Consider the following 27,367-nt stretch of genomic DNA (forward strand, 5'->3'; position numbering starts at 1 on the left):
TGCAGTTGATGCCTCATTATTATTTTGCAGTGTTCCAGCGAATATTTTTTTTCAGAAAAACACTGAAAAATGGAATGCAATATGGCTTACATTGCAGCTAAAAATAATTTTTATATAAATGCTCATAAAACCTGAGTGTAACACTGATGCCCAGCTGTTGCTTAAACTATTGTTTCCTTTCTCCTCTCCCCTCCCTTTCTGTTCTAAATTTCCATTGCCTCTAATCACCTACAGGTAAAGAGAGTTGGGTTGAATCTGGTCTGGGTGTTGAGTTAAAAAGGAATTATGACCTATACAGGAAGAAAAAAGAAGTCTTTTAAGTAAAATAAAATAAATTTTGAATAATTACCAGGAAAATATATTTTCAGTTGTTCCTTTATTGTCTTTTTAAAACCTTCTCTTCAATCCCTGCTAGGTTGGGTATACTTTGATAGTGTACTAAACATCACATTTTAAGCTCTTCACCTCAATGCTTTTACTTTTCAGAGGAGTAGGATTGTGACATTATTGCACTGAAACATAGTTGTCTGAATAGTTCAGAATAGTATGCAATGTCGTTTAGAAAGCTCTGTGAAAGTAATAGCTGTTCTTACAAAGTACAGGCATTTAAAAGCAAAAAAGTTAGTTGGGAACTACCCATATAATAATGTTCTTAATATCCTTTTTCTGTTTGCAGAAATGCACTTGAGCTTCTCTATTTCCCAGATTAAATAGCAAAATAGAAATAGCACAGAGATTTTTTTTTATAACAATTATATTCAGAGAGTCATATATAATTTTTCATACTTTCCTCTAATGGTAAAGGCTAGAATCATGGACTGAATATTCATAACAGGATCTGTAATACCTTTATGCTGTGCAAAGCCTTTGTCCTTTGACCACAGGATAAATGTGATTATTCTCAAAAAGCAGAAATCTTTTGACTCATACTAAGAGTTGAGATAAAAAAAGTTTAATGGAGACTTCTCTGACATTTCAGAAATGTATCTGATTGATTTGTTCATTTGCTTTCCACATTTTTGAATGTCTGTATTAGATGTAAATATGGGAGAAGGTACATGGAGATGCCTTCAAAGAAGGATTGCAATGCATTCAGATGTATAACTTGAAAGGAGTGAAGATGAATTAAGTAATACTGGTTATTCTACATTGATTCTGATTTTGTTTTACAAGGCAAAACAATAAACATTGAAACCTCGTTGTCATCCTTTCCAGATGTGCCACATATTACAGAGCAACAATTTTCCTAAACTGTCTTTAAAGTTCTTTTAAACCTAAGTTGGTTTTTCCTTCTGAAGATGAAGTACTTACAAAGAATCTAATAAAATTTGGCTCTCAAGTAGGAAAAATAAATTGAACTGACATTTAAAATGCTTCCAAAATGTTTGTTAAGTCTCCTTTGAAAACTCTGTAACTTAAATTCAGTCTTAGACTGTTTATTCCAGTGGCAGAAGTAGAAACTCCTTTTTTATACTGACAAAATTCCCTTAATTGGTTAGTGAATGCTAGATATTGTCATTAGCCCTGGTCTCTCTCAAGGTCCAGAAGAGGTCATGCTTAGTCTGTTGCTGTTGATCAGCCGTGTTCCCATATCCCAAAGAAATCGGGCTGAATTCTCATTGTAGTGTGACCATCCAGTGTGAATTTAGACTTACACGTTATACTTTAAGCCTGACAAGCAAATTATAATGAGCTGAGGTTTTTGAGTATTTGTTTACAGGAGTCTGATTCTTTAGCCATCCTGTTACTTTCTGTTTTGTTGCCTTTCCTTAAGTCTTAGTATGTCTGTAAAATGGCAATGTAGCCATGTAACATATGCCTTGCTTAGGGATTTTTAACGTATTGTCATAAAAATTTTTACCTTATTTCTCATTTTCAAGTTAGATAGTCTGAACATTCAAGTCCTTGAGGACTTTTTTAATACAACACTTGTTCAGACGTTTAAAAAAAAAAAGCAACAAAGGAATTGCATGATATCACTGATGAGAATAGTAATTGGTGAGAATGTAGTACAACTTAAAAATCACATGATCTTAAAGATCTAGTCCTCAAAAATACACTCTTGGTCTGCACATTGCTTCTTCCTATGTCTTTGTTAGAACAGCAGGTCTGGTACATGGGTCAACAGAAAGGCTTCTGGCTGCCAGACTGAGTTTGGATACAAACCCCAGAGCTTTGCTAATGGAAAAAAAGTCATTAACATTAGTTCGGTAGAGTTACATCTCTGCTGTCTGCTTGCCTGCTAGCCCATGACTGAAGGAAGGAATAAATCTAGTTCTATTCATGCAGGTCTTGGCTGGAGCCATTTGTGGTTGATATAAGGAGAAAAGAGTGAAATTGGTGGGACTTACAGTGAAAGTGTCTTTTGGCAGAAGCTCAGTGTTGGCCTGTGATGCTTTCCTAAGGATGAACTTGTCAGGCAAAGTTGTCATTGGAGACCTTTCAAATAGACTTATCCACGTACTCAGAGCAGAGCACAGTGCTTTGAGATGTGACTCCTTCAGAATTGTCTCTTGGAAAAATACATTTGCACAATAATATGTTGCTGCAGAATTGATGTTTGAACCTACCTAGTTGCTTATCCATGGCAATGAAGGCCCTGCAGCAGGAGGTGACAACTAGATTAGGAGGTGCATGTGGGGTTATAGTGTATAGTTTGATTCCTGGCCTAAGCCGAAGCCTTTTCCAAATTACCTTTTTATTGTGTTGTTAATAGCCATAAAACCTTTGGGTTTGCTATCTCTATGCACCTTGGGAGACCTGAGTGAATGCAGGGATTAAATACTAGCCTTTCATTAGGACATCAGTGTTTCTGTTTTCACCCCAGATGGCAGAGGGCGAATGCTCATGCATTCTGCTAGAACCAGTTACCAGTGTTTTATGTCTTCTGTTTTTTTCTACTATATGTGAATGAAGAAGTCTCTGATAAGAGGGAAGGGAACAGGAAGGGAGTTACATAACCAGTTTGACCCAGTAGATACGAGGTGGCAAATACTTAACACTAAAGCTTTTTCTTAGTTTAAGTTTCAAAAGCTCTTAAACTGGAATAAACTCTTTAAGAGCAACTTTATTACAAGTTACACATTTCCCAATCTACTTCACAAATGGCTGGTATTTAAATGTTCCTTATTAGGTTTAGAATGCGTTTAGAATAGTTTTCAAAACAACAAAACTTGCCAGCTCTTTTGGTTCTGTTATTTAGGAGTGCTCCAATCCAATCCTGAGCAACGCAACCCTTAAACTACCCACACAGAAACCCAAATTAGCGTATCCTTCAGCACTCATTTTAAGGGGTGAAGCACAATAATATGCTAACCTTGCTGTTCATGTTTAAAGGCAATAGGATGTGTATTTTGTCCTTCATTTGAGTAAATAACTACTAATGGGATGGATCTGTGCATGTCCTTTTCCATCCCCTGTCCAGACCTTTCAGTTTTCTCTTGAGAGTGGTTCATTCTCGTCTTTGCTTGCCTGAATACAAATATCAGCTAAATGCTTATATGCACAGCTCTCTGTATCTTATTCACTTTGATTACAGTTGCCTTCAGTTTTATCTTCATTGGGTGCTTCTCCTGCTAGCTGCCTCATTGGCTCAGCTAAAGCTACAGATGATCATTTGAAGACTGCTGTGAAATCACTTGATCTGGAACTGCATGGCTTGTTTTGTCGCTTTTTGCTTTTAGTGGCACAACTGAGGTCATGTTTTACTAATAATAGGTAGTAGGGGAGTAGTAGTAAGTACGTTATCTTCATGTGAAGATCTTTATATAATATGAATAAATGTATAATATCAAACCTTGACCTTTTTTCCCTTCAACCCTCCAAAGGTCAGGGACAGAAAATACAATGTGTAGAAAGAAACTGTTTTGTGCTGAACGTCAGCTTTTCCGTGTTAGGTTAGCTGTATTAATAAGTTAGTGCTGATAGCATTGAGTTTCTTTGACAGAGGGAAGGGAGGGGAGGAAGTACCATGCTGTCCGTGCTGCATGTACTTCTCTGGGTAGGCTTACGGTGATTTTGCAGGAATGGCATTTAGCTAGCCATGTTGCCCCTAAATATACTTCTCAAACCTCTCTTGTTGCACACTGAAATGGAAACTTCTCTCTGCTATGTTAATTGGAGGGGTCTTGAAAACTCACTGGGAAGCTTATATTGTGAACTCAGCTCTGAATAGAATGATTTTAATAAGAGCTGTTGTTGGAAGTGTAATGTCAGTTGTGCTTCTTAGCGAGAGGTGAACTTGCTGTCAACTAACAAAAACAAGAGAAAATTGAGGAGTATAATGCCCAAAGAACTTTGTGGTAGCTCTGTGGATGCTAACTGGTCCTTCTAGGGGACTCCTGCATTTGGGAGCTTGGTAACTGTGCAGGTGTCTGATTTTGCTGTAGCACCCTCATGTGGCTTTAGCTCTAAAAATCTGAAGGAATATAAGCCTCTAAAAAATGCTGCACCACTTCTTATTCCCCTCTTGTTTAGGAGTATGAGCATGTTTGACATGAGATGTGAGGAAGAAGCTGTGACTCAGCCTCATAGCAAAGCTCGCCACGAGAAACTGCAGAACATACACAACCAGCTGAAAGAGGACGAGACCAGATGGCAAGATGTGAGTATGCAACATCATCTGTGGTGCTGGCATTGAAGCCACCTAGCTAGGCAAAAGTGCAGTTTGCTGAATCTACAGTTGTTCTCTAGCACTAAAATAGTCAGGAGTTTTTTTCCTTTTTTTTTTTTTTTCCACAGTGGATTGTTGCTAAAAGCATATAAGTTCATAGTTCAATGTAAATTATGGAATACAAGGCCTTCTGGTACCTCTGTATGTGCACCAGCTATTTTTCTTTTTTAAAAAAATAAAAATTAAACCCTAATTAGGTAAACATTGAAGAACAGCTTCTAACTCCTGATTTCTTTAACTTTTGTAATTAGTAAAAGCCCAATACACGACTAAGCAAGGCAGTGAATAAATAGGCGGGAGCTGGCTATAATAGATTTAATAGATACAGAAAAGGCTAACATTTTCCATCTTGTCCAAGCAAACAAATTACCCTTCAAGTTCACTATGCCTTTCTTGGGCTATAAAGCCTTTCAAAACCCTCTTTCTTCAATCTTTTTTTAAACTGTCCTGGCATTTAGTATTATCTTCAGCAAATCAGTAAAGACAGAAAAGCATTATTTGCAGGTGAGTTAGTTAGTATCAAGAGTTTTAGTATCAGTCCTGTTGATTCCTAAAGACTGATTTTAAATAACAAATTTGGGGCACATTTTTTTAATTAAAAAAACCCTGCATCTCTTCAAGCAGCTCATAGTTTCCCACTTTAAGGAATGCTGCTGTGAAACATCTCAGAGAAGTTTTTGGTAGAAAATGCAGGGAAAAGTACAACAAAGGGTGGCCTATACAACTAAGAAATAACTTCTCATAGTAGAACGACAAAAGATTTTAGTTCAGAGGTCTGTACGTGTGGGAAGCCACAATTTCAGATCAGAGGTAAGAATGAGTCCAAAGGCATTCAAGAGGTTTGAGAACTGTTTGCTGTTGAATGAAAAATTCTCTGAGCTAAAGTGCAGAAGTTTTCTAGACCCTCAGCACCTTCTACAATGAACTAGAAATGAACTTCTACAATGAACTAGGTATTGAAAATGCCCTTAGTGGAATGTCCTTGGCATTTAAAGGGCTTTATGCAGATGACACTGCATTCATTGTTGGATATTTTTTATAAGCTCATGCTGTAAATTTGCCAACAATTAGCAGTTTCATGGCTTTTTTTAAATTATTGTTATTCTAAAGCACCAGAGTTGGAAAAGATAAACATATGGTTTTTAATTACAAAAAGAGGAGGAGGACTTATGTTATTAAATTTCCTAATGAAAAACTAATTTCCAAACAATAGACAATAGTGGGAGTAGCTAAATAAAGAAATGCTGTGGTACTTCAATGAGAATAATTAGTAACTGAGGAAAATTAAAGGCCTGTGTTTCAAGAAGGGGATTATAGACTGATATATGTAGGTCATGTGAAGAAATACTTCAGTGAGCATTCCCTTGAGTGTAACATCAATAATTTGTGGGTTTAAGCTAAATTAAAAATGAAAATGTTTGTCCCTGTTTTTAATAAAATAAGTTATGCTTGCAATACCTTCTGCTGTTTACCCATAAAAATGCAATTAAAATATTTGGAAAACCATGTAATTAATGAAATAGCCTTTGAATTGAGTATGTATACAAAATCAATGGGTTTTATTAAAACCAGAATTTGTTAGACTGCATGAAACACAATCTGTATACTAATCTGGTGTTGTAAAGTAAATGACAAATCTGTCCCTACAGTTTCCAAAGAAGTTATTTTCTTTGCAGAAGTTCTGTAGAGGTTATTTTTTACGTGTAAAATTTTGTCCCTTTACTAGTTGGCTGCAAGGCAGTTTTATAGCTTAGGAAACTTCTTTACTGTAACACACAAAAAGTAAGAAAGAGAAAGATTTCATCTCTGCCCCATCCAGAGCTTGTGAATTCATAATGCAAGCAAGATGCAAGATATCAAGATGCAAGATAAGTGTCCAGATATAGGTTGCTTTTCTCTGGAGCATGTCCAGAGAAGAGCAGCAAAGCTGATGAGGGGGCTGGAGAACAAGTCTTATGAGGAGCGGCTGAGAGAGCTGGGGTTGTTCAGCCTGGAGAAGAGGAGGCTGAGGGGAGGCTTTGTTGCTCTCTACAACTACCTGAAAGGAGGTTGTGGAGAGGAGGGAGCTGGCCTCTTCTCCCAAGTGACAGGGGACAGGACAAGAGGGAATAGCCTCAAGCTCCACCAGGGGAGGTTCAGGCTGGACATCAGGAAAAAATTTTTCACGGAAAGGGTCATTAAGCACTGGAACAGGCTGCCCAGGGAGGTGGTTGAGTCACCTTCCCTCGGGGTATTTTAAGGGACGAGTGGATGAGGTGCTGAGGGGCATGGTTTAGGGATTGATAGGAATAATTGACTCGATGATCCAGTGGGTCCTTTCCAACCTAGCGATTCTGTGATAACAGTTATCTCCTGTGATTCTCTGTTCCAGTGTCAGACTGGTTTGTTGAGAAACATGAAGAACCAGAATCGGTGGATCTTCTGGACAGTTAGGGGCAGGCAGGTTCCTAAAAAGATAAGATTATTACTTCAACAAGGACATATATGTATAGCTGAACACAAACTAGAGGCCTTTTTCTCTACCATGTCTCACGCCAAGCAGGTGTGAACCACTTCAGTCCCTAACCTGTTTTGCTCAGATCTGTGTCCAAAATAGTAGAGGGTGCCCATGAAGAAGAATTTAAATTTGGGTGCTGCACTGGATTTTTCTGTAAAAAAAAAAAAAGGCATGGTTCAACAATGCTTGTGTGTAGTTGGCTGATAGCATGAGCAAGGTATGGGACCATCAGCTCTCCAAGGCAGACCATCAGTGCGGCTGTAGTTCATGGTGAAATGATGTCCCTCCAATGAACTCCTGCCTCCCACACATCTGATTCTTAAAATTCTTCACCAAACAGTTTTTCTGCTTCATCTTCCTGTGGAATCAGGTTTTGTCCCTAATTTTGCCCAAATCAAACTGAGTCCCCTGACTAGTCGTTTTAGGCCATATTTACTGGTGATACTACCTAGTGTGATTCTGCAATACTACAAAGCCAAAAAGAAAATACACCTGTGGAACTATGGAATCCTTACTGGATCCTGCTGTTAGGAGAAAAATCAGTCAGGCAACGTCTTCATTTTATGTTACAATCTCCTTTTCTCTTTAAAATAAACTGCTGCCTGCAGGTGATGTGAGTCTGGTCCACAGCCAGGAGCAAGCATTGCAAAGTGGCTGGCTAGGTTAATTGGTTCCTGTGACCAGTTTGTAGCTATTTCCAAATCTGCATTCACATGCCTTCCTTGTCTCACAGGACCTGGCTCGGTGGAAGAGTCGTCGAAGGAGCGCTTCACAGGATTTAATAAAAAAAGAAGCTGAGAGAAAGAAAATGGAAAGGTTGTTGTCTGGAGAGGGAACAAATGAGCGCAGAAAAAGCATCAAAACCTACCGAGAAATTGTGGAAGAGAAGTATGTTGTTTTACTAGAGTGCAGTGACATGTCTGAAAATGCTGTGTGCTCTGTGGGTGTTATATGTAACTGTGAGCAGCTATGCCTGCAAGTCTGGAGTGGGGAGAGGGAAGGGTGTTGATAGAGCAGAGGAAACAGGAGTGATTTCCCGTGTTAATTGTAATGCTATTGTCTATCTTGTGTTTTCTTCCTTGTAGAGAGAGAAGAGAGCGGGAGCTTCATGAGGCATACAAAAATGCGAAATCACAGGAGGAGGCCGAGAGCATCCTCCAGCAGTACATTGAAAGATTCACTATCAGTGAAGCTGTCCTCGAGCGTCTGCAGATGCCAAAAATTCTGGAAAGAAGCCATTCAGTGGAGCCAAATTCCCCACTGAAAGACCCAAATCCTCTGAGATATTTAAGGCAGCAGTCGCTGCCTGCTCCAAAATTCACTGCCACCATTGAAGCAACTATTGTTCCCACCACTGAACTAGAGCCCAGTGGTTCAACGGGACCCACATCTCCCAGCAAAAGTGTTGTCTCCAAGGCTGTGCCTATGCTGACACCCAAGCCTTACTCACAACCCAAAAATACACAGGAAGTTTTAAAGAACTTTAAGGTAGGATACGTTGCACTCCCCAAAGTCAATCAGGAGGCAAAGAGATCCCGACTAAGTCATCTGAATGTATAATTTTTTTATGTGATTAAGTTGAAAATGCTTGCAGCATACTGATGTTGTAAAACTCAGCTTTGTGCTCTGTGCTGCCCAGTCTAGTGGTCTCTTCCTGGTTACAAGCTTTCTTAGAAACTTGAATATTTGTGCTGGTCATTTTTCCTCAGGCTAAATTTGTTTTGAGAAATACAGGGAAAGGGAAGCCTATAAGAAATAAAGCAAGGCATTTGCTGAGAAAAAGGTTAGAAAAGAGTATGTTGTCATGATTTTTCTTGGGGTTTTTTTTTTAGCAAAAGGGAAAGGGCAGGGAGCCTGGAGGTCCTGACTTTTGGAGGAAGACCTGAACTGGCTTTTGTATCAGGGGTCTGATTTTTGCCACACCCGAATAAGTGTTTTCCATTCAGCCAAGTCATAAGCCTTTGAAAACTGCAGTGTGCATGTACGCAGTATGGAGAGTCTCTACTCCTTCAGAGTCAAGAGCCAGCTTGACCAAAGATACTCTGTCCTAAACATGCTTCTCAAATGCTTTCATGAATAAGAAAAGGTGCTTCACTGGTGTAAAGAGGGGTTATAGGCTGTCTATGCAGGTTTAGGGAAATAGGTTCCGGGGCACCAGTGCGGCTGGGGATTGCTGGTGAGAGATGGAGAGTGACTGGGTTCAGTTGCAAGAACTGCTAAAAGATTACAGAAATAAAATAAGTTTAAAAGTGCTCTTGAGTTTACAGTTTAATTATCAGGGTTATCAGGTTATCATTTAATTATCAGGATCTTTGGGGTTATTTTCTGATTCATGCCACTTTTTTCCTCAGAGGAGCAAGATCCCCTTCGCATTATGTATATATAGTTCACGTATGTGGGGAAAAACTAATCCATGGATGCTTCTCCATCCTGCCAGCCAACACTAGAAGTCTGTCTAGGTCTTGTTTTCTTGATGTAGAAGAACATGATTTGTCTCAGTAGGAATCATTCCGTAGCACATACTGTAGCATTATTTTCCCCTGCAACACTAGTCTGTCCACGATTGTCAGCTCTGGTGACAATATGTTGATTTGCTCCAGATCAGAAGGAAAGCAGTATGTTTGTTTAACTTGGCAACCAGAGCATCTGTCCTGATCATTCAAACATTAGCTTTTCCTCCCTAATATAAATAGAGAAATGTCTTAGTCTAAACAGAGACAGCAAAATGGATGATGCGGTCTGCCAGTGTTTTCCTGATTTTTTTTATTGCTGAGATCTTTTATGACCTGCCTCTCTAGTAGATAATCCAGCATACAGTCCCAGAAGACTTGGGGCTCAATCTGCTCACACTTGTGTTTTGAAATAAACCCAAAGTAGTTTGCATTGAGTAGGTGACGGCAGTGAGGAAAAGGAGGGAACCTTTTCATCTGAAAAGCAGTCCTAAGGAGTGATACTGCTTGTGGAGCTAGTTTTCTCTACCTTCTCTGCGGAGCCAATTGCACCGCGTGCTCTCTGCCTTCACTCTCCCATGCTTCTGTCAAAGCTGAGGACGCCTAGCTCCTTGGAGATGCCCCCTTAGTTAATCACCCTCAGGCAGAGAGCAGACCTCTGGATGCATATATACAAGAAGTCAGTGGAAGGAGTTTGCCCTCAGCTTAGCACTGATGGTGTATACTAAGTTGGAGTGCTGCTCTTGAGGTATCCAGCCAATTTGCTCAAGAAGTAAAGTACTGAAGAGAAGTAAACAGTGAAATAAGGAGTAAGTCAGGGAGGGTGAGGTTGGAAGAACTTGGTATTCTTAAACTGTGTTTCAGTTTGGTAAAACAGTTTTGATACTTGTTGCATCAGGTTTTATTAACAGTGAAATATGTTAATATTCCCATGGAATCGCTTGCATCTGAGCTCTTTCTTACTTGTGATTTTTGTTTATGCAGTAGCTGTGGAGAAACCTGAAATGACTCATCACCGTATATATCCCAGATAGCATCCTTAAGAAATCACTGATTTATGCTGTTATTCCCCGAAAGTCCAATAATTAACAGAGAAGAGTCTGTCCGTAGGTACTCCCTCATCTTTGCATCATCTCCCATGGCCATTGTTTTGCAAGGAAGGATCTCTGTGCAGAGAGTAGCAAAGCCCATCCTTCAAATCTATTTGAAACTCACACATGCTGACAAGCCTATAAACCTCTGTGCTGTAGCTAGGTAGAAGCAATGTGGTGTTACTGATACCTGGTCCTCTTCTGATCTCTCTCCATTTGAGACCTCTTGCAGTGAATGGTTTGTCAGTTCTTTGTAGCAAGGATTTTTTCATGTATACCATGGCTTCTGTGAACACCCCTCTGAACTGAAGGATGTCTTCATATGCCACCTCCATTGAGAACATGATTATGAAGTATTGAAGTCCCAAGAGGAAGCTGTATCAGTGCAGAAGAAGAAGCTGCAGCTTGTTTTGCTTTTTCTTCCTTGCTTAAAGGTTTCTTAGCAAGAATATATGCCCACCAAGGAGCTAGCTTGACTCTGAGAATGAAGTAGTTAAACTGTTTCTGCTTTCTCCTTTTCACGGAGACGGCATAAAAACATTTTCTGGGAAAAAAGTTATTTACTTTATCGGCTCATGGAGAAGGCGGAATGCGCAGTTTTATTTATTGGTTCCTTGCTTCGATGTTATGAACAGGATGAACTCTGCTGTTTCTGATCCTTCAAAGCTCACATGACAGTGCTTCAGAAAGCACAGTCTACTAATACTGTGGTGAGGTCATTGGGTTACATAGCAGTTTATCGGCGTAAGTAGTCCGAGAGAACCTGCTTGTGTCTTGCATGAGACAATGCAAAGCACAGCAGTTTTGGTATAAATTCAGCATAAAGCTTTGTTGTACTTTTACATTCCAGTGATCTGTGATGCACACAGAGAGTGTCTGTGTGTTACCGGGAGAATGAAACGTGGGAATCCAGAAAAACTGTTACCTTCTGTCTGGATTTTGTTTCTGACTCCCATGGAATAGAGTTTTCTTCCGTTTTGAACGGTTGGATGAAATGCGTGCTTGGCTCTGTCCTTCACTGATGGCACAGACTATTTTAACAATTGTAATGTCATGTTGAAGTCTTAATTTCCTAAATTCCTTTGCATGCTAATTGCCTCAGCATATTTATTTAACTGTATTCTACAGGTAGATGGAAAAGTCAATATGAATGGAGAAAATGTCAACGGCGTGGACGAGAAGGATAAAGAGTGTACAACAGTGATATTTACTCCTTCGCCAAGCAGATCTCTGAAATTTGATGGAGTAGCCAGAGGGGACAGGCCCTCAGTAGAGTTGAAGAAGGACCCCTCAAGTGTTGAGCTCAGTTTACAGAGGCCTGCCACTCAGAGTGTGCACAAAGAGCCAACAGTAAGACCAACACGAACAAACCAGCCTTACTTTCTCTCCCAGTTTTCTGTATCATAATATATTTAATCACTAACTAAGGAAACGCGAGTGCTTAATGTTTGCTCTATTTCAAAAGGGCGAGCCCAGACCAGGAGAAAAAATACAAAAATCCTCTGTAAATTAAAGGCTTCTTCCTTTGGGATGTGAATAGAGAAATGTGAGGGGAAGAGTAAAAAAATTTTTTGCAGCCAGTGTCTCTGGTTTTTTGGATGTCATGCAGTTGATAAGCGTGCTTTAAATGTGCTGGGCCAGGGACAAATTGACTCTGTGTCCCAGCTATTGTGCAGATTTATTCAGCTCTTCTTCTGATGTTAGCTGATTAGATCAGCAACATAATTGGACTGTGTGAGCCATTATAATTAGTCTCACTTTTCAGTTTTCAAAGTAGAGGATGTGGATGTTCTGGCAGTTTTGAGCATTCAGCTTTCATTCCCTTCTCAGATATATTAGAAAAGGGGATAAGCTATTGAAATGCTCAGAGGGGCCAATGTGCTTCTTAACTGCCTTATCAAAGAAACAAATTAATTTTACCTTTTCATCTTTTTTCCCCCCTCTTTTCTCCCTAGAGAAGGGGAAAAAAAGGCAGGAATAAAACTAGAGCATATCACAGCAGGTATCTAGATACTACAAAACTGTAATAAATGTAGATAGTAAAAACAAAACAAGAAATAAGGACTGAACCGCAAATAAAACATGTAAAAGGGTTGCAAACCAGTGGCAGGAGAGCAAATTCTCACAGTTCTTTTTTGTGTAACAACAAAGAGAATCGGAGATGTGGTGGGAGTTGGAGTATGATAATTATTTGCTTTCATCTCAGATTTCATCCAAGTATTGACCAGACTGATAACATAGAGCAGGCAGGGATCCGTCCCAGGAAGGGATAGTTCGTTCATGCCAAAGGGCTTGTGTCTTATCTTACTTTCCTGCTTCATGCCAGTCTCTGGCTATGGAAAACCAAGCCATGGAACCTGCTGCAAGAATGAGAGCTATGATGTGCTGTGAGCACAAACTTGATCCTGTCAGAGGGAGCTGGTATAGAGTCAAAAGTGAACAATTTGCAGGAAAGCAGGTGGGGATGACAGCAGAGGCTGCTCCCGTCAGAATGAATTGGCTGTAAGGGAGAAGCCAGGTAAGCATTGCATCTGATGTGGTATGGGAGAGCCACTAATGGGAATGTTTGGAGGATCAAGAAGAGCCTGAGCTTGCTGTAGGTTAGAAGCACAGTGGCAATAAGAAAAGTAGCCAAATCAAAGTGTTACTGTAATTTTTTAGAATGTCAAGATCAGTATAGCTGTGGAAGGGGCGAGAGGAAATTCAGCAACAGAAGCCCATTATTATGGCTTGGGTGTATTTGCATCTTTGAGCCCTCTCCTCCTTTCTTTCTGCAGCTCTGAGGATGATGTGGCCAACTGAATGCAGCTTTTTCTGTGTCAAATTTCTGCTTCCATTGTCTTAGCCCTCATGGTGCTATTGGTGAAGGAGGCAGAGGAGTTTGAATTCTCAGATTCCTCGTGATTGACATTTGCAGAATAACTTCTTGGGTTGTGAGCTTGAGTGCCTTTAATGATGAAGCCTTCAAGTGTGTGCCCAAGTGGTGCAATCGACAGAGCTTCTCTGCTCTAACTAAGGATTTTATATTGCTAGCTTTGCAGTTTCATCAATAATGTGACTGAGTAGTGCAAATCATTATAATTACTCCTGGCACTTCAGCTTCAAGCAAAAGTATGTGTATTGAGCACATCAAGGGCAGTACAAGGAAAGGAGACTGCCTTGTAGGAGTCTTGCATGGGGAAAAATTGGAATGCACTGACCATCATGGGCAGAAAGCAATGGTGACCTACCAGATGCTGGTAGGGAATCTGCCAGCCTAAGACGAGATTATAGGTTCTGTTCCTTCTAGATGTTTGCTTCTTTTTACCCAGATGTTCTGTTTAAATTTTGCAGATCCCCATGCCTTAGACTAAAGCATAGGCAGTAATTTTGCTATTGAGCATATAGGAGTGCCCTTGTTCGCAGATGTCAAGGGCTTATATATCAGGTTGCAGAGATGGGGCATGGTATGGGTGCTTGAATTCTTCACTGGAGTTGGGGTGTGGGGAGCCACAGTCCAGCACTGCTGCAGGCAGTGCGGTATGGATGCAATCAGTCTGGGGGCTTTTACCTCCAAGAATCAGACAGCTATGCTGGACTCACTTCACTCAGCCTTCTCCTTGTACCTATTTTACTTTGGTTTCTAGACAACTGACACGATGCATCTGCAAAATCTGAAACACTAAACTCCTCTCTGAAGGTATAACCCCACCTAGGAAGGTTTGGAATTCAAATTAGGGAAGAAAAGAGCCTCCTGGGCTTGTCCCACTCCTCATAAAACATGGCCTCTTGCTGGGCAGGGTGCTGAATAACTCTGTAGCTGTCATTGACAGCCCTCCAGGGGCGAGGAAGGGGTTTGCTTTTTGCCCCAGCAGGATGAGACTTGAAAGCTACGCATTCTTGAAGTAAGAAAGCCTTCTGAATCTGCCACTGGATCATCTCCCGCACAGAGAAACCAGGGCTATAGTTTTTGTCTGGTGCTTAACCCCACTGAATTTTTAGGAGAGGAGAAGACAGCAGAAACAGGGAAAGAAAAGCAGCTGAGATGAAGGAGCAGAGCTATCTGGAGTGGAAGAAACAACTACATTTCTTTTGCCTTTGGAAAATTTTTACAAATTGAGCATGTTTTCAAAGCCTTTGCTAAACTTGCTTTCACTGCCTTTGTTGATACAGTTCTTGTTAGCTATATCCTTCCTAGGCTTTGAATAAGATTCACAGGGACTAGTTCCTCTGCCTGTTAAGAGAGGCTGTTTCTAGAGGTTTTTTCCGCACACTAGTTGCTGTGAGATTTGTTTTCTATTTTATTAATCCATTTTCTGCCTTGAGTCTCTTTTGTGCAGTATTTATTCCTTTTCAAGTATACGTTACCTTAGGCCCTCCTGCCCTCCCCTGTTGATTCTCTTCCTGTTCTTTGCATACTCCTTCCTCCTCCTCCATCCCTCTTAGGGCTGCTCCCCCGCTGTTTCAGTTCAGTTGTCAAACGGACTAGTCCTGTCTTCTCTCCGCCTGGCAGGCTTCTCTTTGAAGCCTTGTAGCCCTGCTCTAAATCTGTACGGCTGGCCTGAGGCAGTGTCTGCAATATGGGAAGATGCTGTGCAGCTGCACTTGAACAGCTCTTCTGGTCTGAAGTTTCGAAAACAGTTTAGTCAAGTTGCACCACTTAAAATGTTAATATGATTGAGGTTTTGGGGGGAGCGAGAGAAGTGTAGGGATCATTTTGTATGGGTAAGACCTCAGTGTTCTTTGTCTTTTTGACAGACAAAAACCCATCTATATGTCAATTGAATAATGATTAGTGGTCAAACACTGGTTGTAAAACATGTAGCTCCTGCCTATATTTACTATGAAGTGAGATGCAAAAAGCCACAGCAGGCGGGAAGGATGATAAAAAAATATTTTCGAGAAACTATACTTGTGCCTGTAGTGTATAGATAGAGTACTTAAATTTGGAGGACATTTTACAAAACACCTTTACTCAAAGTAGCTTATCAAATTTTGCCTATGGTTTAAGGCAAGGAATGATAAATTGGGCCTATAAGCAGGATGAAAATATCCCACTGGTGTTTGTGGACCAATGTGCTGCTAAGAGAGATGGTAGGTAAAGCACGCCTCTCTTACTGCAGCTGGAAAAACTGGGGCAAAGTCCTAGAGACTGACTGATCGTCAGCGGCAATGCCAGCAATAACGTGAGGATCATCTCCTCACCCTGGTTCTACTTGCCAGCCGTTATTTCATGTTTTCTTTCCATCATGCAGAAGTTAGGCATATTATAAATGCTGAAAAGTTGTATCATCCAGCTCTTTGAATCAGAAGTTGGCAAAGAAAATGTTTTGTTTTAAAACAATGTTTGTGCAGATTTTAGTGTAGGGGGTTTAAATTGTTAATAACATCGCTTTAATTTTACCAATCTTTCTATGAGCATTTAGAAATTATTGGCTTGTTATAGCTCTAATTATAGCTTTACTCTGATCAACCTAACAAAATAAATATAGACGGCAACTTTTAAAAGATCAGGGCGGGGTGGTGGTGAGATTTTTGGCTTTCTTTTAATTTTTTGCTAGCTAGCTTAAACTTGTCAATTTCTACTCACTGCATGCTTGGCACAAAATAAACTTTTCTTTTATATCGAAGTAACACTCTCCTTCATCTTCAGAAATCCACTGATTGAACTGAGATTAAAGTGTAAGCTTTCTTGTGGTTGAGAATTGTTGGCCAAGCTACAGGAGAGCAGGGCTGGAATCTTGATTTGTACATATCTAGTAGGACAAGTCTTTGTTCTTTGACTCGTTACGAGAAATGTTTGTAGGGTAAGTACATCTGTTCCAGATTGACGGCTTTGCCTTGCACCACAAATGGAAAGAGTCATGGAGGGCTGGACTACCTGAAGGAAAAAAAGATTTAGGATTTGAAGTAAGAGTAGTGGTTAGGAATCTCTGTCTGTCCCACCCTCCAGACCTTTGTGTGCTTTTCAGTGTCTATGAGTAACAAAAACTTATTTTACATCCCAATTGAGCAGTAATAACTCTAGAAAAAATATTAGCATGAATACTTGATGTTATTTCTTGCAGAAACTTTGAAAGCTTTCACCCTGGTCTTTGGTTGTACTAGCTGGCCTGAGAATAGCATTATATAGCTACCAGATGAGGCAGATAGCTTAATGTGTCAGCAGTGTTCTGGCTGTAGTACTATACTGGCATAGCATGCAAGGCACTTGGCTGTGGCAGCCTGAGGTCATGCCACCATTACCACTCACAACAACAGAAAACGCTGAAAAATCATTGTGTGAAAATTTCAATGTCAATGACATTTGTACAGTTTTAATCACTGAAGTCTGCAAGAAGTGCCAGGCAATTTCTACATGTGGCTATTGATACTGCAAGCAATTACATTCCTGAGTGATTTTACAGAATTTAAACTGTAGTTCTAACCTGATTCTTCCCAATATCCCTGCATTCTTGCTGGTTCCAGAGAGCTTGTTTTGTCATGTTTTCATAGAATATACCGTAACACTATTTCATGTGATTTTGTGTACAAGTAGTGTTAACTGACTACGTTTTGATTTAATTTACAATAAGGGTCAATAAAGTTCTACTGTAACTTCCTTTGGAGTTTGAATTCTTCTAGTAGTTGTAATGTTCAGTGTTCTAGGAGTTCCTTGTTGTTGTATTTTTAGGATTTTATAAAGATGGACGGTTCTGCCACAGGAATAGGTAATGTGGCTATTTCTGGCTTGTGTGGTCATATTTAAAGAAATACTTTGACTGATATCCTAGTTTGTGGGATAAAAATCCCTTCTGCTACAAACTGAGCTAATTTATTTTCATGCCTAATAGATGTTTGATTACATTATGTAGTCAGCTGTGCTTTTCTCTTTGCTAAATGGATACCTTGGTTAGCAGAACTGAGGTGTTGCTTTGTCCTCCGTTACTGGTGTGCTCATAACTGCAAATGCAATTACAATATTTAGCATTCCATCATGTACTAAGGCTTCTAAATCCTAAGAGAAGGTTCACTTTAACTCCTGAATAGCTAGGTGCATGAGATAACAAAAACACCAGTCCAAGAAGGCGGCATTCTTCAGTTCTCAGGAGTCAGTGAGACAGACTTCACACCAGCCTGGATCTAGGGGCAGAGATAGCCACAGACCCTGCACAGCGAGAGCTTTCCTGCTTCCCTTGAAGGCTTTATTGCCTGTGGCAATGGACAAGCAGGTGTCATATGACCTTCCCTCAAAGGCACCTGCAGCAGAGCCATCGTATGGACTGGCTCTGTGGCCCTACATGAAGACGTGGCCCTGCAGCAGGGTGGTGCCACGAGGCTGCCCGAGTCCTTCATCCCAAACTGTGAAAGCTCCCACAAAATGCCTCAGAAACATCACTCACCAAGTTGGTTGTTTTTTCAGAGTCCCTGTCAAAATACGATCCTCTTAGGTACAATGAACTTGTATGTCTTTTTAATGTTCAGTGGTAACATCATCATTTGATTACAAAGTATTTATTAAAAGTGAATGATGATGATGATGGTCTGTAGTAGAAAAGAAATTTTATCAACTGTATCAGTACAAGAATTTTCTTAAGTGCATCATATACCTGTGGATAAAATACTAGATAATATTACATTACTTGGTGTTATAAGTAGAACTAGGTGTACTGGGAGTGAGAGAGTTCCCCAGTGAAGTTGACTTAATTTTTTTATAATTTTTTATAAATTACTTACTAATCAGTTTTGTATTTTTAGCTTTATGTCGCTAGCATTTAATTGCTCAGCAGAGGGAGGAGGAAGAGTCAAGTCTCGTGAGCAGGAACAGAACTTCTATAGTAGCATGCCATTGCAAAATTCAATTTTCCTGCAACAAATAGTAGCTCTCCTTTTTTTTTTTTTTACTCCTCTTTGAAAGAATTTCTATAAATAACATCTATGTCTATACCTGCTTCAGTCTCCTAGATAGATATTATGGGTAGATTTAGCTATTGCACTTGTGCTGGATAGCTACATGACACAGAAATGTGTTCTGTTTCCTGAGGTAACTCTAGACCCAGAGGTTACAAAAGTGCGTTCAATGAGCTTCTTAAACCCTCTGGAAGGCTAGTGTGGCTGTGCTTTTTCCCAGCTCCAGCTGCTATCAGCACTTGAATTCCCTGTGTGTGTGTAACACTAACACTTTTTATATCAGCCCCAGTTCATCAGTGTTTGTAGCTTTAAAGCCCCTGACGTTGAAATTAAAGCTGAAATTGGAGAGTGGGGGAGTGGGTTTTTCAGTGTGGACACTTGCTTTTTGGGAGCTGAGAGTGAGTTCCATCACTTTGCCAAAAATAACAATAATATAAACTTTAATAATTGGAATTTGCAACAATTTCTTTGGAAGGCTTATACTGCGGAGCAGCAAGTAGAGTTTAATAGGTGCCTCTTGCTTTTCCAGTTAGTATTTCTTGTACCTTCTTTAGGGCAAACCCTGAGCTCACACTTTGTTTAGGTTTAACAGAATTTTGCAGGTTGTCACATGATAGAATCATTCAGGTTGTTGGTCTCTAACTGAATCTTCTGCTCAAAGCAGAATGAGGCATGGGATCAGACTGGGTTGCCAAGGGCTTGATCATTCAAAACTGGGAAAACCTCTGAGGACAGAGACAGCATAACGGGTCTGGGCGGGCTGCTGCGCCACCTGGCTGTCCTCATGGAGAAACACGGATTGCTGCATTGAGAAAAGTTGGGAAGGGGCTTCAATAGCTTCTCCCCTGGCTGTTGTCGTTTCAGGAGCCAGAACTGAGGCTGAAGGAGACATTTTCTTTAGTTGCTGTGTTCTTCTGGTGGGGCTTTTGGTGAGAAAGCTCTCTCTGAAGCGCAGGCTGGCATCTGTATGACCTGGGAAAGGGAGAGGTGATTGATACAGAGGAAAGCAACAGATGGCAGGGGGCAAATCTCTGGACTTGCAGTCTTTGGATGATTTCTTTGGGGCCTATTGTTTTAGCCTATGCTTCATCTCAAGTGACTGTGTGTCCTTGGAGCATGTGACACGTGGAGAGGAGCCCTGTGCCTTGTTTACCCTTGATATAGACACGCTCACAAGTGGACATGGTGGAGAGGAGAACCTCAAACCTCCCATGCCACCTTTTTGAAGTGTGTGTCTCACCCTCTGCCTCATCCAGTGTGAGAACTACTTTTAGGCAAGTAGGGTGGAGGGTGAGGGTGAGCACAGGTGAGAGTGCAGTGGTGGAAAGCTCCATGTGGTGGGGAGGACAGTGGGAAGCCAGCCTCAGCAGCTCCTCCTCAGTGCCAGAGGAGACACTCTACTGCTTCTTGACATTCATGGCTGTAATCTAGCACCTATCCTGCTGCAAAGTGGTGGCTCAGCTCTTGGCAGCCGGAGGCTCCTTCTGTTGTTGCCAACACTGCTCACTGCAGGTCATTGCCCCTAGCCGGGGCCTGACACTGGTCCCCACCATTTCCGTGCTCCTCTCCAGAGCATGCCTCCCAGCAGAGAGGAGGAGAGACAGGTATTCCCAAGCTGGGCCGATAGCAGAGCTCTCTAGAGTCGAAGTATCCACAGGTGTTGGTATCCTGTTCGCACTGCGGGCAGGTGTTCCCGATGACCAGCCTGTGAGAGCCCAGGTCTGCTTTTCGTGAGGCATGGATGGAGAAGGGGCTGTAGGCTTATGTGGGTCTGTGGGGATGGGAAACAGGATGAGTGCAGAAGGTGAAGATCTGAATCCTGCCCCAGAAAAGGGGAAATTCAATCAGATTTCCTCCCTTGCAGCTGCTACTGAAATGGAAGAGTGGAAGGAGGGCAGGAAAACAAGGCTATTTCTGAAATATGTTACTTTTTATTTCTAAAAATAGTCTGCTTTTTAAATTTTCTGCTGTTGAATGTGCCATTTTCTAAATCTTTCATGGATTAAAAGCACTGTGCAGTGGCTGATCGGTTTGCTGCAGATTTTTCTTGGTTTGCCCACTGGGAAAGCAGACACACCATAGAAGCTGCTAAGTAGATCAGTTGAAGTGCTACCCTTGTTTTGACAGTGGGGTTTTAGCTCTGCAACACCATTGTCCTGCCTTTTCAAAGGCATTTGGATTATTGGCTTGGTATGGTCTCACCAAATTTTTTCAGTCCTCTCTTAATAGTGTTTCAAGTGTTTCATTATCTTTAATACTGACTCTGGCTTTTCCCTTCAGATAACAGATTGTTTAGACAACCGTGAAATAAAGGAAGTATTTAATTACTTTGCCATTTTTCAAACTCTAGTATGTGCTATGTATTCACTAATGCATATGGTTTTGTGTTATTCTGGAAAAGGAAACTAGGGGCAAAATGTATGCTTATCTCCAGCTAACACAATCCATGGTATCCTACAATTTTAAAAGCTTGTAGGAGCTATTCCAAACCATCCACATTAGTGACTGCTGATGAACAATTTGAGAAAATTAAAGCTCAGTGGCACACTTGAGGGGCATATACTGCTCTGAAACATACTCCCCAGTTCCCTGCTGAGCTCTAAGCCAGTATGGTTCAAACACATTGCAAAGAAGCAGTAAGTACTGCTTTGAGGAATTAACACATAGTTTTATTTCCACCGTACTCACTGTGTTTCTACTGTATTGTTCTCTGCAGGCCTCGCCAGTGGAAGCAGACAAAGCCTCCAGCCAGCAGGTCGAGGCCAGCCCTGGAAATGCAGGACCTGTGAGCCTGGCTTGCCCATCCCCAGGTGGGTCATTTCTGCTGCTCTTGCTCCTGCCCTTGACCACCGTTGGGCTGGGGTTTAGGCCCACTCTGCAGCAGAAGTCCAACAAGTGCATCTGATGCAGCACCAAGAGGGTTAATTAGAAAATGCAGAAGATGTCAGAAATCTCAATGTAAGAAATTTTTTACAGTAACAACAATCACTCACTGCAGCAACCTGCCTAGGGAGAAGCTGGGAGACTTGGGCTTGTTCAGGCTAGAGAGGTCTCCAGGGAGACCTTATAACAGCCTTCCAGTACTTAAAGGGAGCCTACAGGAAAGCTGGGGAGGAGCCCTTTATCAGGGAGTGCAGTAACAGGACAAAGGGTAATGGTTTTAAGCTAAAAGAGCATAAATTTAGATTATACATTAGGAAGAAGTTTTTTCCTGTGAAGATGGTGAGGTACTGGAACAGGTTTTCTGGGGAAATCCTGTATGCCCCGTCATTGGAGATTCTGAAGGCCAGGTTGGATGAGGCTTTGAGCAGCCTGCACAGGTGGAAAGCGTCCTTGCCCATGGCAGGGGATGCGGAAGGGTCTTTAATCTCAGGACAGGGATCTTTAAGGTCCCCTCTAACCCAAACCATTCTATGATTTTATAGTAGAGTCCCCATGCCTGGAGATTTTCAAGGTGTGACAGAACAGGGTGCTAGACAATCTCCTTTCCCACAAAAAGTGGGACCAGATGATCTTTCGACCTTCTTTCCAACCTGGGCTGTTCTGTGATTCTGTGGATGAAATGACCTGCCTGACTGCACTTTGGGGTGCATGTTGTCTGCTTTGCCATTTGTGTGTGTGAAAAGCTGGTACCGCAGTGTGCTGTAACTAGAAATCAACCAAGACAAAAACTGTTTATCAATAATAGTTTCTGCTTAATGCTTTTTTCCCCCTAAACAAGGAAGAAGAATAATAAAGGACACTTCAGTCCTCATAGGGGACTGTATTGTGCACATTCTTGATTTTCTGCTTTAAAGCCTTTATGCATGATTATTGGCCAAAGGAAAGAAATTTGCTGGTAAAATCTGAAGCTACCTTCCTTATAAGGCTTTCTGAGACATTACATTTGAGCACTGAAACATTACCTTTACCTCCTGCTCTCATAGTAAGTTTATGGTCTCTTTTTGTTGTTCGTTTTTTTTAAATGCATCTATCAAAGTTCAGCTTGGTATGGGTAAGTAAAAAGTACTGTTTGAAGTAGGTATTTAAATGACATTTCTGCCTGTAGTTGGTGTACAAGTATACTGCTCCTATTTGTTGAGGATAAATATGACTTAATTGAGCTTTACCCACAAACATCAATGAGCTACCGTTCCCCCAAGAAATGAAACACATCCAGCCTTTTCTTGACATGCTGCAAGACTGAAGCACATGGGCTGTTAGCAAGGGCTCATCACCTGACTTAATTACTTTGGCTCATAGGTGGAAAAAGGCCAAGCTTTCAGGTAGAAAAATCATTGCATAGCAACAGAGAGGTTAACAATCATGAATTGTACCTGTCAAGTAATACAGAAGCTGCAGTCTTGTGGTGAACCAGCTAAATTCTCCTCTCAAGAGTCACAGTGATGAGTTGGTGATATTTGTCTACAAATCACAAAGCCACGTTGTGTTAGGGTCCACACTTGCGACAAATGTGAAACATTAGGCATTGATAGCAAAATTTAATACTGGCTGCACTGAAAACTAAGATAACATTGCAAAAGCTGAAATGGTGAAGGAATATGGATTTTCATTATGTCTGATTTAAAGACATAGATGTGGTCCAGACTGTGTGACCTTCTGGTAGAATAAGAACCTCTTCTGCTGTTCAGTACAAGCCAGATACTTCCATGCTTTGACACCTATGCCCCTAATAGCATGGGGACTGCTCCAAAGTGGTATGCATCTGCCAGGCAGCAGAAGCCGGTTTCATCTCTGCTTGTGTGCAGGTTCCTAGTGAAGCCTTGGGGTGCATCTCTTTCTTAGCATACTCTCGTAGCCTTTTAAAGAGGTAGATTTGGAATCTGCTGCTGCTGCCATTGTTGGAAAAGGGACAGGATCTGAAGCTGAGATTCTGCTTCAGGAGGTCAGAGAGATGTCTGGGTGCTTGTGCAGTGTCTGGAATGCTAGAAACTGCTCTACCTCCAGTGGTGGCACCAGCTGGCAGTAATTCAGCTGTCACAGTCGTCAGCTGTGGCCCATGCGCTCCTTGTTCCTTCACTATAACTAGCTTAAACTTGTTGGGTTTTTTTAAGAGCTGAATGCCAACCAGGTTATTCCAGTCCAAGGCCTCCTGTTATTACAATTTCGTTCCCGTCTCATACTTGACTGGCATGAATATCCTCCAGTGCTGACAGTGAAACCATGTTAATTGTCAAATAGCCCCTTGTCTGGGTAGTATGTTGGGGTAGAATTCATCATTCAACTTCAATAGAGAGGTCTGTACCTCAGTAGGCATGTTGTAGGTTACAGCTCATCTCAGCCAAAGACAAGTGTATCAAATAGTTTAGGTGACTCTTTCCCAAGAACTGTCTCTTTGTCTTCATTGACCATGAAGGTTGCACCGTGATGTTCAAGTCAAGTGTAAGCATCTACATTTTGAGGTGAATTTCACCCTTAAAGCTTTATCTTCTCTGAGAGATTAATTTTGCCTGTGTTGAAGAAAGAAGATTATTTTTTCAAAACATCCAGTAAATGGGCTAACAGCATATCCAGTAGAAACTGGACTGTAAGAAATAGGTCTACATTTTATTTGAAAAAATGTCTTAACCATGCAATATTATCTCTTACGTGTGTGAATTAGGTTCAGATCAAAAACAATTCAAGTCAACCGCAGCTTGTGCCAGCCCTGTTGTGAAGAGATTAGAATTTCTTCCCAGTCCTGTCTCTTCAGAAGAAGCTGTTTTAAGTGAGAAAGATGTGAAGAAACCTGAAATGGAGCAACAGAAGGAAGCAGAGCTCCCTGCTACAGTGGAGGTAGGTATGGGCAAGAAAGAGAGGGAGTGGGGGAAAAAAAAAAAAAGAAAGAAAGAAAATATCTCACATGGAAATTTTTGTTGTGCAAATTGGTACTTTTCTCTGTATAATGACACTTCAGGAGTTCATTCAAAACAAGCTGCCAGGGAATGACCCTGGAGGATGGTTTCTGTGCCAAATCCTATTGTCATCAGAGACTTACCCGTCCAAAGGAACTCCCCAGTGTCTGCTTTGAACAATATCAGTGTCTGTTTGAACCTGTAAACTGGCCAGAGCAGAAATGAGAACTTAATCTTCAGTTCCCTGTCCCTCTGAGTGTTGGGAGGGCAGTGCATCCAGAAGGTGTAGACAGTGGAGCTTACCCTCTTAGTCCTTTTGAAGTGCTGAACAAGTGCAAGTGGTGGAGAGGTAATAAGTGGTCATAACTATACTGCTCTGTCAGGTAAATTAGCTGTTGGTCCTGGGTCAGGATCGGTTTTGGTATGCAGAGCAGTGTGAATTTCAAAACCAAACAGCTACTGGCTATTTCCAGAACATCAGTACTGCAACTCCATGTTGTAATTCTGGAGTTAGAGGTTTCATCTTTGATAATGTTGATAAAGAAAATAAGTGGAAAGGATTTAAGTAAACCTGTGATTAAACCTGCTGTTTTTTAAATGCCATTCTTTGCTCCTAAATGTCTGAACAGATGACAAAACCGAAAGCCCTGGAACAAGAGGGGAGTGTAGTATTGCCATTTTTAAAGAAACTACCTGAGACAAGCCAAGTTACTCTGCAGAATTCTGTTCTACAAGGTGAGCGAACAGCATTTGGAGAACTCAGCTGGACAGTAACTGGAGATGTACTGGTGGTGTTCAGGGAGATGTGCCTAATCAATGTTCTAGAGAGATTTGGAGCTAAAATAGTTATTTTCTAGTTGCAGCTGACTCATTCTGGTAGTGTGGCTTCTGTGATTCTGGCTTAAACACAACAGCAGAACCATGACACAGTGAAGAGGTGCAGGGTGAGCCCTGTCTTGCACTTACATGGACTAGCAATAAAAGCTGTTTTATGTCAACGAGTATTATATTTTATTATACTGCTGCTTTCAGATAAAAATGGCTTAGCAATTGGTTTTACCTCACAATAAAAACTTTTGGAGATAATTTCTGCACTCAACTGCTCATGTGAAGCTCCGTTTCAGGGATGAGCAATACACGTATCTGGCAACATGGCTGAATTTGACCTGTGGTGATCATGAGTTCTCACAAAGCAGAATTTAATTTTTTTGCCTGCATAACAAAGTTTTGCTTGAGATTGATAGTGTTTTGTAGTTTGATACTGATTTTACAGATCTGTGTGTCTTAAGTATTTTGAAAGGAGAGAAAAAACATGTGAATTTTTCTTCCCCCTGAGAACTTATTAGATTGTTAGTTTATGTATAGGTAATATACTGATTGTCCTAGTGTTTTCAGGACTGAAGCTGCTGAAGGTGATCCACTGTGGAAAACACAGTTTTCTGAAAAGAAATAGGAGTCTCACTTGTTTTAAGCAGTGATGTGCTTTCCAAACATGTTTTGTGAATGATATTTTTTTTGTTTTAATCATGAATCAATCTTAACAGCAAATAACAGATGGTAGGTTTCTCTCCTGAGTGATGCTGAACACTTGGCTGCTCTCTAGTGTTCACAGCACATTCAGTGCTAAAAAGATCACAAAATCCTTTAAAACGTGTATCTGCGATAGGAATGAATGGGAACACCGTGCAAAGATTTGCAAGAGTGGCTACCCTTGGCTAGTGTTAATATGTTAGAGCTCTCATATAAGGTTAGGAGCTATGTTATACAAGTAACACTTAAATACAGACAGCCTGTGTGATCTGTAGGTCCGTTGTAAAGTAGCTGTGGTAGGCCAAAGCAATTTTAGTCAAAATCCCTCTTGTGGTCGAGGTGGCTCGGGTCTGAGAGTCCGTCATCGCCTTTTGACCACACTGTGTTTCTTGTTTTGTCTCTGTGCCGTTGCCTGCAGAGCCGCCCCGCTGGGCCGCGGTTCCGCTTAGGGTTCGCAACAACTGGCGACGCTCACAGTTTTTCTCGCAGTCAGGTAAATGCAACACTGAGACGAGCTTCAGCCCTTCTGCTGCCTCCAGTCGTAGGTTTCTTCAGATGTGGGGCTGGGGTGAAAGCTGATGATCACGGGGACTTGTTCTGCCTCTTGCTTTCGTAGAAAGTGTCTATTCCTGCTGCACAGTTGACAAAGAGCTGTTGGGTTGCACGTTGTTCAGGCACCCAAATTAAATCACTTGCCTATAAATACCTTTTCCTTTATTTCTTTAGATCAGCCTAATTGTCAAAGGCATTTGGATAGAAAATGGCGGTGGTTCTCTTTGTAACTGTGGCTCTTGAATAGTGTAGTCCCACCCGTCCCACAGCTTTGCTGTGCTTTTTCCTTCTTTGCACTGAATCACGAAGGGAAAAGTAGATCAAAGTAGGTAACGCTCAGTGTCCAAACACTGCTAACGTCTGTGGCCAGAAGTAGATGGCATTAGCTAGTGGTAGAGTAGAACCTGATATTAGTTACTGTGCTCCTCTGTACCCAGATAAAAAGTAGTTTTGTTGGTGATGGGTGTAATCTGTTTTTCTGGTTAATTTGCTTATGATTCGTTCTTGCATTTGGTTGTGGGAGCAAATAGGAAACTAACATAAAGCTTTTTTATACAGATACAATGTAGCTTTAATTGCAGGCTAAGCACATTTTGCTAATTTAATATACCACTTTTCTCTTTTTTTAATAGCTGATTCTGATAATGGTGACAAGTCAAATGTGAGTATTTTTTTTGCATCATTGGTTTAGAGATATGCGTTTAACAAAAATGATTTTTTAATGTAAACTGTCTTGTAACATCCCCAAATGAGAATGACATTATTTTTTTCTCCTGGAAATGAGAGAGAAAAAAAGTACAATTCAAATAAAAACATGATCTGAAGCTGGAATTTATGCATTCTCCTCTTATCTAGAGGGAATGGTAGCTGTA

At 41.0% G+C, this 27,367-nt stretch overlaps 1 protein-coding gene across 11 annotated transcripts in view; it reads left to right on the forward strand.

The window, feature by feature from the left end:
- LIMCH1 (LIM and calponin homology domains 1) overlaps positions 1–27,367 on the forward strand; it is a 187,036-nt gene that overhangs the window by 141,581 nt on the left and 18,088 nt on the right. For 9 of the 11 annotated variants that reach the window (XM_054066297.1, XM_054066298.1, XM_054066301.1 and 6 more), the window contains 9 exons: positions 4,477–4,603; positions 7,903–8,057; positions 8,255–8,657; positions 11,839–12,060; positions 21,296–21,389; positions 24,182–24,354; positions 25,043–25,148; positions 26,362–26,436; positions 27,128–27,156. In XM_054066297.1, coding sequence (XP_053922272.1) covers positions 4,477–4,603; positions 7,903–8,057; positions 8,255–8,657; positions 11,839–12,060; positions 21,296–21,389; positions 24,182–24,354; positions 25,043–25,148; positions 26,362–26,436; positions 27,128–27,156 — 1,384 coding nt within the window. The remainder of the gene's footprint in view (positions 1–4,476; positions 4,604–7,902; positions 8,058–8,254; positions 8,658–11,838; positions 12,061–21,295; positions 21,390–24,181; positions 24,355–25,042; positions 25,149–26,361; positions 26,437–27,127; positions 27,157–27,367) is intronic. The other 2 variants (XM_054066300.1, XM_054066299.1) reach the window with 2 other exon arrangements.

This window comes from Cuculus canorus, chromosome 4, assembly GCF_017976375.1.
Source record: "Cuculus canorus isolate bCucCan1 chromosome 4, bCucCan1.pri, whole genome shotgun sequence".
Taxonomy (NCBI): Eukaryota; Metazoa; Chordata; class Aves; order Cuculiformes; family Cuculidae; genus Cuculus; species Cuculus canorus.